Here is a 12,694-nt window from a genome sequence, read left to right as displayed (position 1 = left end):
TTCTTTCCTCTCCCTCAACCTTTTAATTCGAGTAACATTTTTACAGTGTCATTTCAAGAAATTTTTGCTTTGTTATTTCTCTTTCTTAATGATCTCTCTGAATTCTATTCTTTAACTTCTAGACAATACCCTTATTAAAACAACAATACTCTGGATCACTTATGAGAGTAATGTTTGTATGTCAAATTTTACTTCCTCCTTTATATGTTTTATATGATTACTTCATTTGTACACTTTATTTTATACTCCTCTGCCACCCTATCCTTTCTGTTGTAAGCAGTTCCAAATAGAAACAGGTTGCATGGTGAGAATTTATGTTTCAGAAATCTTGAGTTAAGTTCCTCTTAAATGAAATAATATTTGTAAAGTGCTTAGCACAGTGCTTGGGAGATAGTAGGTATTATTGAAATGCTCTTTCTCTTCTTTCATCTTGTCATTAATTGTGATTACTCAGAAATCCTAATCAATTTACCTATCTCTGGTTCTATGTCCCTCAGCTACTCATATTCCTTCTCCTGGATGAAATGTAGTTCTGCTATCTATAGAGTTTTTTCAGACAACATCGTAGCCTAATGTGAAAATCATTGTCCTTTCACCCTTCCCCCTAGGGGAACGGAGTGGGGAAAGTCTCTGTTTTCCTGCAAATATACACTTTCTCTCTCATGAGATATCTTAGAGTTTCATCCTTTCCAATTTTTTCCAGGGTGAGACCCTTTTATGCTCCTTTCCATTTTTCTGCCCGATTCTTTCATAGTCTGTGCTCTTATAAAGAGATTATATAAAATATGATTTCTCTTTATTTACCTAAGGATCAAGGTGGTCGCATATTTTTAGCTCTCCTCTGTATATGACTTTCCCTTTTCCTTCTTCGAAAATCTTCTTATTGTGTTATCCCTCTCATGAAATGTAATTATTTATCAGAACTTACAAGATTTAGGCTACAGAATAGTAATTCAGCTCTTGCTTTTGTTTAGTCCTGTATGACTCATGACCCCATTTGGGATTTCCTTGGCAAAGGTACTGAAATGGTTTGTCATTTCCTTCTCCAACTTATTTTACAGTTGAGGAAACTGAGTAGTTTTCTTTCCTTTCTTTTCCTTCTTTCCTTTTTTTTTCTTTTTCTTTCTTTTCTCTCTAGCCTGTCTTTTTTTTTTTTTTTTTTTTTTTTTTTTTTGACTCTTAGTTTCTTAGTAATCTCTCAGGATCCTTGTTCACCCTTTAACAGACCTTTTTGCTCTCTGTTCTACTTGTAATCCGCTGTGGGCTGGGAAACTAGATAAACAAGTTTAGTAAGAATTGTGTTTCTTTAATAGACCCAGGACTTTATTGGGTACAGGTCAAAATCCTTCACTAAGCTTTCTTATCCTATCTAATTCTTGTCTGTCCTTCCATAAATCCTCCAGAAAAGATGTCCCTAATGTAGGGGGAAATTTTCTTTTGTTTTCTATTCTATTTTCTGAACATCACTGTGGGTAGTTATGAGGTATTCTCTGTTCTCCTTGCATGATCTGCTCACCTCTTTGTATAGGAATATATATATATATATATATATTATATATATATATATATATTATATATATATATATATATATATATATATATACACACACACACACACACACACATATATGTGATTTGTCAATCACATTTCACTACTGAGAGAATATTAAATGTTTCACATAGGGAGTAAGCATCAGAAATGTGATTTGAATCCAATTCCTCTCAGTTGCCATTCCACTATATCACTGTTCCAAAGATCTTGGATTTGATGTAAGGGTCCTATGGAGTTCTGGAGCTTGATGTGATCACAACAATATTATCTACAAAAGGAATTTTTAGAGAAATTTGATATCCATGGGGATTCCCCTTTCAAAGGGACTCTGTGCAGAGCATAATGGATAGCATTTGTATAGCTAAATCTTAATATAGTTCACAAAACCTTTTACAGATGAGGAAAATGAGGGTGAAAGGGGTTAAGTGATTTGTCTATGATCCCACAGTTAGTGTCTGAGGCATGATTTGAACTAATCTTTCTGACTTCAAGTTTCTTACTCTATTCACTGTGCCACTTGAGCTTTGATGACTCTGAAAAGTGATTTTAGTGAAGATAGAATTCCGTTTTATGATTTGCTTAATAATATTCAGAGGATGCTTGAACAGTCATTTGTTGTCACATCCTAAAATCTGAGTTTAACATATTTGAAATATCTCATTTAAGAAAAACATTTAAAACTACTTTTTGCTCTATCTAGTCAGCTGATTTTATGAAATTAACCAAAAAGAGACACAGAGATTTTCTTTATGCTATAGTTTATTCAACTAGCAAACTGTGAAGATGTAGGAAAATATTTGTTTATAAAAACTTGTCTATTCTATTCTCATGTTTTCATTAAAGTTATCCTCTCTCTGGATATAAAAGGATTATTTTAAAAATCAAGTTGAGAATATAAGCATATAGTTTGGCAGCTGCTTCTTTTTTTCTTCTTCCAATCATTAAACAAGTCAATAAGATTCTCAGTGATAGGCTAAAAGCAAAGCTGCTTAAATCGTGGATCATACTCCTCTATGGTGTTGTGTAACTGAATGTAGGAGTCACAAAATTGGGCGAAAAGGGGTCATGAGTGGAAATGTTTAAGAAGTTCTGGGTTAAACTCTTCTTTTCTTCCTACTTTTGTTTTGAGGGCTAAATTCTGAAGGTACTGAAGTTGCTAAAAGCCCAACATCTCCATAAAAAAAGGAGATGTGTAGAGGAATGAACAGATTTGGAAGCTGAGAGATGTTCTCCCATTAAGAAGTCCCAGTTTTTGGCTCACATTGACTGGGAGTTAGTCATGGGAGTAATTTAGCCCAGAAGAGAGGGAATCAGGTTTTCCTTTACTTTCTGAGTTGAGATATACTCACTCTGCCTCCAACACTCCAACAGAGTAGAATTCCAGGGATAATAACTTAAACAAAGTTCAGATGGTTCATGTGTAGGGTTTCCCCGAAGAAGATCTGTCAGGGTTGTCTCTACAAAGAAACTCTATATACAAAGGAGATTAGGAGTATGATAATTTATTTATTTCTCTACAAAATAAATACTTAATACACATAAGACTCATTGCTACACATTGACAAACAACTATTAAACAAATTATACATGTATTGGACTACTTGCCAACCAGAGAAGAGGATAGGTGGAAGGAGGAGAAAATTTAGAACAAAAAGTTTTGCAAGGGTAAATGTTGGGGAAATTAGCCATGCATATGCTTTGTAAATAAAAAAGCTTTAGTAAAAAATAATATATTTAGATTACAGAAAAAAAATTAAAGAGTTGTAATTCCCATTACAGGATTGATATTAAAAACATCAAAATAAGAAACATTTTCTGGGATAGGTAGGAAGCTATTTCTCTTTCACTTCTGTTCTGAACTGTCCAAGCAACTTCTCCAAAATCCTCATCTCCCAGAAAGCCCAAACATGGCTTAGGCTTGTCTTCCTGTTAGAGGTAATTTTTGAGCATAAAGCCCCAAAACAAACTGAAAAGCCCCAAAACCTCACTTGTTAGTCTTGGTAGATATCACTCTACATCTCTGTTTCTTTTCCCACACACCTTGAGAAAGTTTTTTGCAGTGAGTATCTTCGCTTCCTTCCCAATCATTTGCTATCTGAGTATCAAACACTCATTCAACTGAAAACTGTTCCAAAGTATGGCTTTTCCAGAACAGCTAGATGATGCAATGGATAGAATGTTGGGCCAGGAGTCAGGAAGACTCATCTTTCAGAGTTCAAATCTGGCCTCAGATACTACTGTGAGTCTGCGTAAGTCTGGTTATCCAGGCTTACAATTTCAGTGTCATCTATGAATTCTCCCTTTCAGTCATGCTATAGATCCATCTAATCCATTGCCAAATTTTACTCATTTATTTCTTCACAATATCTCTTGTATATATTCCCTTCTCACCATTCATACAGACATCACCCTAATACAGATCCTTATCATCTGCAGCCTGGACTTTTGCAATAACTCAGTCTCCCTGACTCAGATCAATTCTGATAACCCAGTGTGGTTCACAACATAGCATTTTCATTTTTTTGTTGTTGTTTGCTTGCATTTTATTTTCTTTTTCACTTTTTTTTCCAGTTTGATTTTATTTTCTTGGACAACAAGATAATTGTATAAATATATATGTACATATTGGATTCAACATACATTTCTACCATGTTTAACATAGATTACTTGCCATCTAGGGGAGGGGTTGGAGAAAGGCAGGGAAAAATTGGAACACAAGAATTTGCAAGGGTTAAGGTTGAAGAATTATCCATGCATATGTTTTGAAAAATAAAAAGCTTTAATTAAAAAAATCTCTTCCCATATTAATTCATCCTTGACTCAGGTGCCAAAGAGATTTTCTGAAAGTTCAGGTTGGAGCATGTCATGTCTCTAACTTAAACTTAATAAACTTTAGTAGTTTTTGGTCACTTTCAGGATCAATAGTTTAGCTCCCCTTCTTTCTTTTTTTCTTACATTTTCTCTTCTTTACATTCTCTATTGTCCAGCTACATAAGTAGCTGTTCCTCACATGTGAAACACTATTTTTCAAGTCTAGGCTTTTGTATTGGTCATCCTCCTGCTGGAATACTTTTCACCTCTACCTCCTTGAGCTAGTCCTCCTTTGAGATTCAGCTCAAATCTCAGAGCTTTATGAGAGGCCTTGTCTTGTCCTACTTCCCCCCGCTAATGTTTTCTTTTTGAGATGTTCCTATATTTATGCTGCATATATTTTATACAGAAATTGTCATTTGCATGTTGTATTTTCCATGAAAATGTGAGCTCCTTGAGGGTAAGAATTGCATATAGTGCATATTATCTATGAATATATAAATTAGACTACTATGAGTTATAGTTTATATTTTTAGCCTCACATTTAACAAGTGGATATCTTTTTCTTGACAAAGTAAATAGAATAATGAAAGCCCAGTCACACATATTACACTATATAAGGAGGTCTTTAATATAATTTAATGTATACAAACACACTCTTGTTTAGTCTGTATTTTGGTGATAATTTGGAATTATATGTTTTTGAAACAACTGTGCCATATATTTTAATATTTAAAAAAGTAATTTTCCAGCTGTGTATTTATCATACAGAGTTCTAGTCTATATCACAAATAAAATGTTTTAGAAATTTTTTAGACAATATCCATGAGAAATAAAAGTAGAGGTAGATTAAGAAAAAGACCTATTGACCCTTACAAAGAATTGCTTTAAAAAATTGTTGTGGATGACACTAACAACTATGAATAACAACAACAACACATCCCAAACTCCTGTTATGTTTTCAGAACATAAACATGTGTTTCAAAAATCAGCTCTGAAAAACAATAATAGAGACAACTTTGTGAATTTCTGATAAGGTCTTTTACCAGATGGAATGCTGCTTATATAGAAATTCCTTCAGGCCAAAGTAACCCAGTAACCCTGGGAAAGGAACACTTGTAGATATTGCAGTTTACTAAGTGCTTGTGGTTTTTGGTCCTCTGGAGTTTTAGCAGGATTACACACACATCATAGAAGTTTACTTGCCAGTTTGCAAGATCATCCTCATTTTTGTGAAAGTCCAAGAGTCATCAGTGATCTATAAATTCCATTCATGTTGAAAGTAAATTTTTTCACAACATAAGGAATGCATCTCTCTCTCTCTTTTTTTTAAAGTGTTTTCAGTCTTTAATTTCCACTTCATTTGTCCTTTCTTGCAAAAGTTGATGAAATTCAGGCTAAGGGAGACATTTTAAATTCACACTATATAAAAATGCCTCTCTAGCTGAAAAAAAAAAAGAGTACTATTCTGGAAATCTAATTTTCAGAATAAATAGTGGACCAAATATAATATAAAGGCATCAAGTATAACATAAAGGCAACTTCATCTCTTCATATGGAAATAAAATTTCCTGGTCAGTTGATTTTCTACAAGCTTGAAGTTTCTATAGTAATGCATGTACCTACAATATACATGTACTCATTAGGTATGCAAATACTTTTTACTTGGTTGAAGTTTTTGATTTATGGGTGTTTATTACACTATACAGTTGTCTCTGTTTTTACTATCATTTTATTCTGAAGATGTTTTAATATAAAAGCCTTCTCTGTTTTGAATCTGAAAAGTAAAAAGAAAAAAATATTTAATTGTACTTTGGTATGGTAGCAAAACCAAATGAAATTAAAATAAAGATTTCTACTTACTTTGTAGTTATTTTTTTGATTTCTCGTGCTTCTTCTTCATTTAATCTTTGAAGGATTGATTCCAAAAAAGAAAGGTGACAGTGAATGTATTCAGCCACCTAAGAAAGGGAAAGACAAAATAAAATCACATTTGTGAGAAGCATTGAGTCCCAAAGCAAGCAAGCAAAAAAAAAATTCTTGATAATGCTATCTCATACATCACTGCTGATTTCTTCTGCATCTTGATCCATGAGGAAAATCCTGGCATTCTTTTGTGAGGGACCCTGCAAAAGCCTCTCTAATAAGGGAATGTCTGTCTTCTTTAGCCGTCTCTTTTCTGAAAACAAGGTTGAGGAATAGACAAGTAAGTTAAGCAAAATGTGGGACAAGAATGTTATTAACCCTGCTTTTAAAATGATGAATGTGAAGAATTCAGAGAAGTATAGGAAGACCTATATAAACTGAAAGAACTTATATGAATAGAGAAAAATAAATAGAACTAGGAAAATAATACACCATATTGGCTTAAGTCTCAATTAAAATTAGATTTTTTTATTGGAATCTTTTCCCAATCGCTCTAGATTGTTTTGCATTTGTTTGAATGTTGTCTCTTCCATTAGATTTTAAAGCTTTTTTTAATTAAAGCTTTTTATTTCCAAAATATATGCATGGATAATTTTTCAACATTGACCCTTGCAAAATCTTATGTTCCAAATTTTCCCCTCTTTCCCCTACCCCCTCTCCTAGATGGCAGGTAATCCAATATATGTTAGACATGTTAAAATATAAACTAAGATTTTAAATTTTTTGAGGGCAGAGACTGTATTTTACCTCTTTTTTTGTATCCTTAGTGCTTAATACATTGTCTGGCATATATCAGGTACTTAATAAAAATGTTCACTGATTGATTGATACAACATTAGAAATGAAACAATCCAAATTAAACATTAGGTAATTATAATGGCCAAAAAGTTTGCCTTTGAAGAAGAACTTAGAAATACATCTTTCTTCCTTACTTTTAGAGGTTGGGGATTATGGTTGGGAACTATTTTACATGGTGCTAGCCTTAGCTGATGTGAGAAGATTTCACTAATCCGCTTTTCTTCTGTTTATAAAAAATCTTTGTTACAAGTGAAGATTTGTTGAGTAGGAAAGGGAGGAAGAGATATGAGGGTGATATGGGGCAGGGCAAGCATTAAAATTAAAACAAAACATATAGGTAGCCTTTTGTGGTTGAAATGAGGGAGAAAGGAATGAAGTTTGTTTTTTTTTTGTTTTGTTTTGTTTTGTTTTTGTTTTTGTTCTTCAACTCATCAAAGAGAACTCGGGGTTAAGAAAATAGAAAATATTCCCAAAGAAATCATAAAAAGGGGAAAAGAACCCACATGTGCAAAACTATTTATAGCAACCCTTTTTGTAATGGCAAGGTATTGGAAATTAAGTGGATGCTCATCAATTGAGGAATGGCTAAATAAATTGTGGTATATGAGTGTTGTGAATATTATTGTTCTACACAAAATGATGAGCAGGCTGATTTCAGAAAATCCTGGAAAGATTTACATGAACTGACGCTGAGTGAGGTACCTAGAACCAAAAGAACATTGTACACAGCAACAAGATTATGTGATGATCAACTGTGATGGACTTGGCTCTTTTCAACAATGAGATGATTCAAGGCAATTCCAACAGACTTGTGATCGAGTCATCTGCATCCAGAGAGAAGACTATGAAGACTGAATGTGTATCACAGCATAGTAGAACAAAAACAAAAACAAAACAACAACAAAAAAACTTCATTCCTTTCTCCCTCACTTCAACCACAAAAGACTACCTATATGTTTTGTTTACAGTCAGTAAATAAATGCCACAGGTCATATTTCAACCCAGGTCCTCTGAATTCTAAGGCTGGCACTCTATCCACTATGCCACCTAGTTGCCATATGGTATACAGACATTTTGCGATCAAGCAATGCATGAGAAATTTAAAAAATAACCACAAAGTAGAAATCTTTATTTTAATTTCATTTGGTTTTGCTATCATACCAAAGTAGAGTTAAATATTTTTTTCTTTTTACTTTTTAGATTCAAAACAGAGAAGGCTTTTATATTAAAACATCTTCAGAATAAAATGATAGTAAAAACAGAGACACAAGGTTTTACAAAGGTAAATGTTAAAAACTATCTTTGCATGTACTTTGAAAAATAAAAAGCTACTATTTTTAAAAGAGGGAAAATAAAAAGCTTAACAAAAAAGAAAATAGAGAATATTTTAGATGTTTCCTCATCAAAGTAGTGAAATTAAATATCTTTCCATTTAAGAAAGAGAAGTGTTTGTTCCTCTAGACCTCCCAGATCACTCACTAGTCTTGCTTCCAATCCATCCTCTACAGCCATAATTTGGGGAAACAACTCCTGTGGCAGAGGCACATCTGCTTTGCTGTTTTGCCCTAAGAACCACGAGACTTTTCCACTTGGTTACAGGTGAAACTTTTCCGATGTGTTATATCCCCCATTAGAATGTGAGTTACTCAGGAACAGGATTGTCTTAATTTTTTTAATGTGTATCCACACTGCTTAGTAAAGAACTTTTATATAGTAAATGCTTAATAAATGCTTCATTTCATTCATTTCTAGTTTCATTAGCTTGATTTGATATCAGAGTGAATAACCTTACATTTAATCTAAACACAAATTTTGGGCTGCACTTTGGCATTTCATCACACAGTACATTCTTCTTTTCCCCAAACATTTCTGACATGTGATGGTTTAAATGTTTTCAGATGAATCCAATTCTCTGTGACACTATTTGGAGGGTTTTTTTTTTTTTTTTGGCAAAGATACTGAAATAAGTTGCCATTTCCTTCTCTAACTCATTTTACAGTAAGGAAGCTGAGGAAAATAAGGACAAGTGACTTATTCAGGGTCACGCAGTCAATAAATAAATGCCACAGGTCATATTTGAACTCAGGTCCTCTGAATTCTAAGGCTGGCACTCCATCCACTATGCCACCTAGTTGCCATATGGTATACAGACATTTTGCGATCAAACAATGCATAATACTTTTCAAATCAATTGAATTAAATTCAATAAAAGCTTATTGTGCCTACTTGGTAGGAGGTACTATGGGAGGTAGTGGGGAAAAAATGGAAGTGAGAATTTATGGGACCTATTTTATCATATTTTTCTTTTTTCTTTCTCCCCAACTTTCAAAAGTAAAAAATGATATACTTTGGCTTATTTTTAGTAATCTTTAATTTATTTTTGCATATGAGTTTCTTTACTCTTAAAATTTGAGTGTCACACTCATCTCTATGAAAACATAATTCAGACTTGTGACAAACAGTAGAAGTCCATTCAGCTGAAAGAACAAACTATTGTGTTTCATAGTGGATTTATCCACAAATTGAGAAAGGCTCAGCTGTGGATTCTGGCATTGGGATCATAAGATCAAGTTTTTAGAAGTAAAGGGGAATTTTGAAGTCTTCTAGTCCAAATCTCTCATCTTACATATAAGGAAGCTGACCTGGAATTCTTCCACTATTCTTGGAGACCAAGATAAACTAAAGCAGGACTCTAAAGGTATGACTTCTCTATTGATCAAGAAACATAGCTGGATTGTAACAGATTCTACACAGTAAGACTTATCTCTGGAGTTTATCATTTGTCATTTCACTGAGTCCCAAGAATAGTGATTGATTTATCTGTGTTTGGGTCTCTCTTGCATTTTATAAATCACAATTTTTCTTATATTCCAATAACCACTTTTTTTCTCCCTCTTCCCCCTCCCCAACCATTTTTTTATTTCAGTACTTTCCATATTACCTCTGATTTGGGGTATCTGGTTATATCATTCTCTTTACACATCATGAACTTAGTAAGTACCAAGCATTCAGCTCTATTTCAGTCTTCCTTGCAACCTATTGGTTTAATTAGGGCAAGAGGGTATTTACTTGTCTCTTCTATCCCTTCTGAACAAATAATACGAGTTATTATTTCTCTTAGTTCTACACTTTGTGGAAATTCTGACCCCTTAAATATGCATTTCTTATAAATTTTGAAGTATTGCTCACATAAGAAATACTTGAAGATTCTATAATTTCATTCTGGTCGGGAACTCCCATTGTGAGTTCAGCCCAAATAATGACTTGTTTATAAATTTAAGACACATCCTCAATACTTGTCTGACATGAGTGGAAGTGAAATGGTTCACCCAAGGTTACACAACTATTAAGCATCAGAGATAAAAGAGAATTGCCCAGGTTAACATTATTATTAAGTGTCTGAGGCAGGATTTGAATTCAATTTTTTCTGACTCCAAGTCCGGGGTTCCATCTACTTTACTATTTTGCTGCTATCCTCAGGAGTGTATGAGAAGTGGGGCATATAGAGTTAAGAGCTGACATAATAAGAGGTCATTACTTAACTCAAGTCTTAATAAGACCTGAAGCCTGGCACTGGAGATTTCCTAAGGACTCTGATCTCCATTTGAAAAATACTGAGTTTTATCCTTCCAAAAAAATGTGTCTAGTTGATAAGCTCCAAATATTGTCTTGTCTCTTGTATGTTTTCAAATATCTAGGAGTCTATGGAATCCTAGATTGCCCTAAATATAAGACCATGGCACAAAATGCCAACACCTCCCATTTTTAATAGGAAAAAAAACAACTCTGCCATCTGCCTTTCTTATTAGTTACAACAAAACAACAAAACCCAATATCCTCTTTAAGAAGGACTTATGAAAGAACCAGATAATTTGAATTATTTCTTTTTCTTACCTCCAGTTGCATAGATGATATAAAGAGCAAAATCCTGGGGGTTATTTTCAATCTGTTAAACAAAAACAAAACAATCAGTTAAAAAAAAAAACATGATTTTCTGTTGTGTAAAAATATTTTAGTTAACTTTCATGTGTCAGTGTGGAACTCTTTGTCCTAAATTTGGGGGTAATTCCAAGACTATGGGTACAGGGGAGTTCATAAGGTTAGCTCTTGCAGAGAAAGGTCTGATGTGCACAAGGAGCTCATCTGCTACTGTTGGAAATGCCCAGTAGAGATTCATTGAGACCGATAAAGAGAACATCCAAAAAGATCCAAAATCCTAAGAAAAAACAAAGCCTAATTTCCTGAATATCTTCATAAAAGTTTTTGTGAAGGCCTTTACAAATATTGTATCATTTGATTCTCACAACAATTCTTTAGGGTTGGCGCTATTATTATCCCCATTATACAGATAAGCAAACTGAGTCAGGATTGTAAGGTCAAGTCTAGGGTCACACATGGGCAGTGCTTGAGACCAGACTTGAACTCAGATTTTTTTCACTCGAGGTCTACTACTCTACTCACTGAGCCCGGATAAACTACTATCAACTTTTAGCATTTTCAGGAGAAAGGTTTTATATTTTTCCCTTCATTAGTCAAAATAAGGAACCAAATGGGGTTTTGTTTTCAACAGATATGAATAGTAAAGACAAGGGCCTTAGAAGGAAAAAGAAAGACTAGACAGAGAAAAACTAGGGTTTCTGAGCTTATCTTTTGCTTTGACTCCAAATCATTTGGGTGCTAAGCCTGGAGAATTTTAGGAATATATAAAGCCAAAAGCCAGATAGTCCCCAGGAACCATGGTCTTTGGTCCACCTGGAAACAGAAGTCTAAAAAGCTTCCTCTTAGTCTGGAAGAGCCTTTCTTAGTTACCTAGATATGATGACTCTTATTATACCTACCTCTTAGCTCTCCTGGCTTTCCTTCCACTGATTAATTATTTCCAATTTATCTTGGATAAATCTTGTTTGCATAAAATTGCTTGCATGTTGACTCTGTTTAGACTATGAGGTCCTTGAGAACAAGGACTATCTTTTGGGGGAAAAGAAGGGAAGGGAATACATATTTATAATAACATCTACTATGTACCAGAAACTGTGCTAAGAATATAAATATCAACTCATTTGATCTTCGTCACAACTCCACGAGAGGTATCCATTTGATAAGCTGAGGAAACTGAGGCAGGCAGAAGGTAAGTAACTTGTCCAGAGTCACACAATTAGTTAAGTGTCTGAGACCACATTTGAACTCAAGTCTTCCTGACTCCAACATTAAAGCTCAATTCACTTCCCAGTGGCGTCTTTTATACTCTTAACACAATGCTGGCACAAAGCAGACATTCATAAAATGTTTACTAAATGACTGGTAGCAACGACTAAATAGCAATCAGCATCTTATCAGGGAGAGGTCTTAACTACATATCTTAGCCGACTAGAGATAAAAGAAAAGTTCAAAAGCTGTTACAAAATATCATTGCCCCATAGAGACTTTGTATCCAGGAAATATAAGTCACATAAGATGGTGAGATAAAGGTAGAGTTGAGCCTCTATGTTGAGCACTCACCAATGGGGAATAGTGGAAATTGTTGTTTGTTGTCGTTTATTTTGAGGATCAACGACCGTCATGAGGGTGATGGCTGAGTTGCTATGAAGTGGATTTAAGGGGTAGAGC

General features: G+C 34.0%; 1 protein-coding gene across 2 annotated transcripts in view; it reads right to left on the bottom strand.

Moving 5' to 3' along the window:
- Nucleotides 1-3,038: 3,038 nt before the first annotated feature.
- Nucleotides 3,039-12,694, bottom strand: part of RASSF6 (Ras association domain family member 6) — a 62,459-nt gene continuing 52,803 nt past the window's right edge. For both annotated transcript variants that reach the window (XM_051965540.1, XM_051965539.1), the window contains 4 exons: nucleotides 10,982-11,033; nucleotides 6,424-6,542; nucleotides 6,227-6,324; nucleotides 3,039-6,140 (listed from right to left, as the gene is read on the bottom strand). In XM_051965540.1, the coding sequence (XP_051821500.1) occupies nucleotides 6,065-6,140; nucleotides 6,227-6,324; nucleotides 6,424-6,542; nucleotides 10,982-11,033 (345 nt within the window). In that variant the 3' untranslated portion in view covers nucleotides 3,039-6,064. The remainder of the gene's footprint in view (nucleotides 6,141-6,226; nucleotides 6,325-6,423; nucleotides 6,543-10,981; nucleotides 11,034-12,694) is intronic.

Source organism: Antechinus flavipes, chromosome 6 (genome assembly GCF_016432865.1).
Source record: "Antechinus flavipes isolate AdamAnt ecotype Samford, QLD, Australia chromosome 6, AdamAnt_v2, whole genome shotgun sequence".
Taxonomy (NCBI): domain Eukaryota; kingdom Metazoa; phylum Chordata; class Mammalia; order Dasyuromorphia; family Dasyuridae; genus Antechinus; species Antechinus flavipes.
This window is presented reverse-complemented; position numbering and strand designations above follow the sequence as displayed.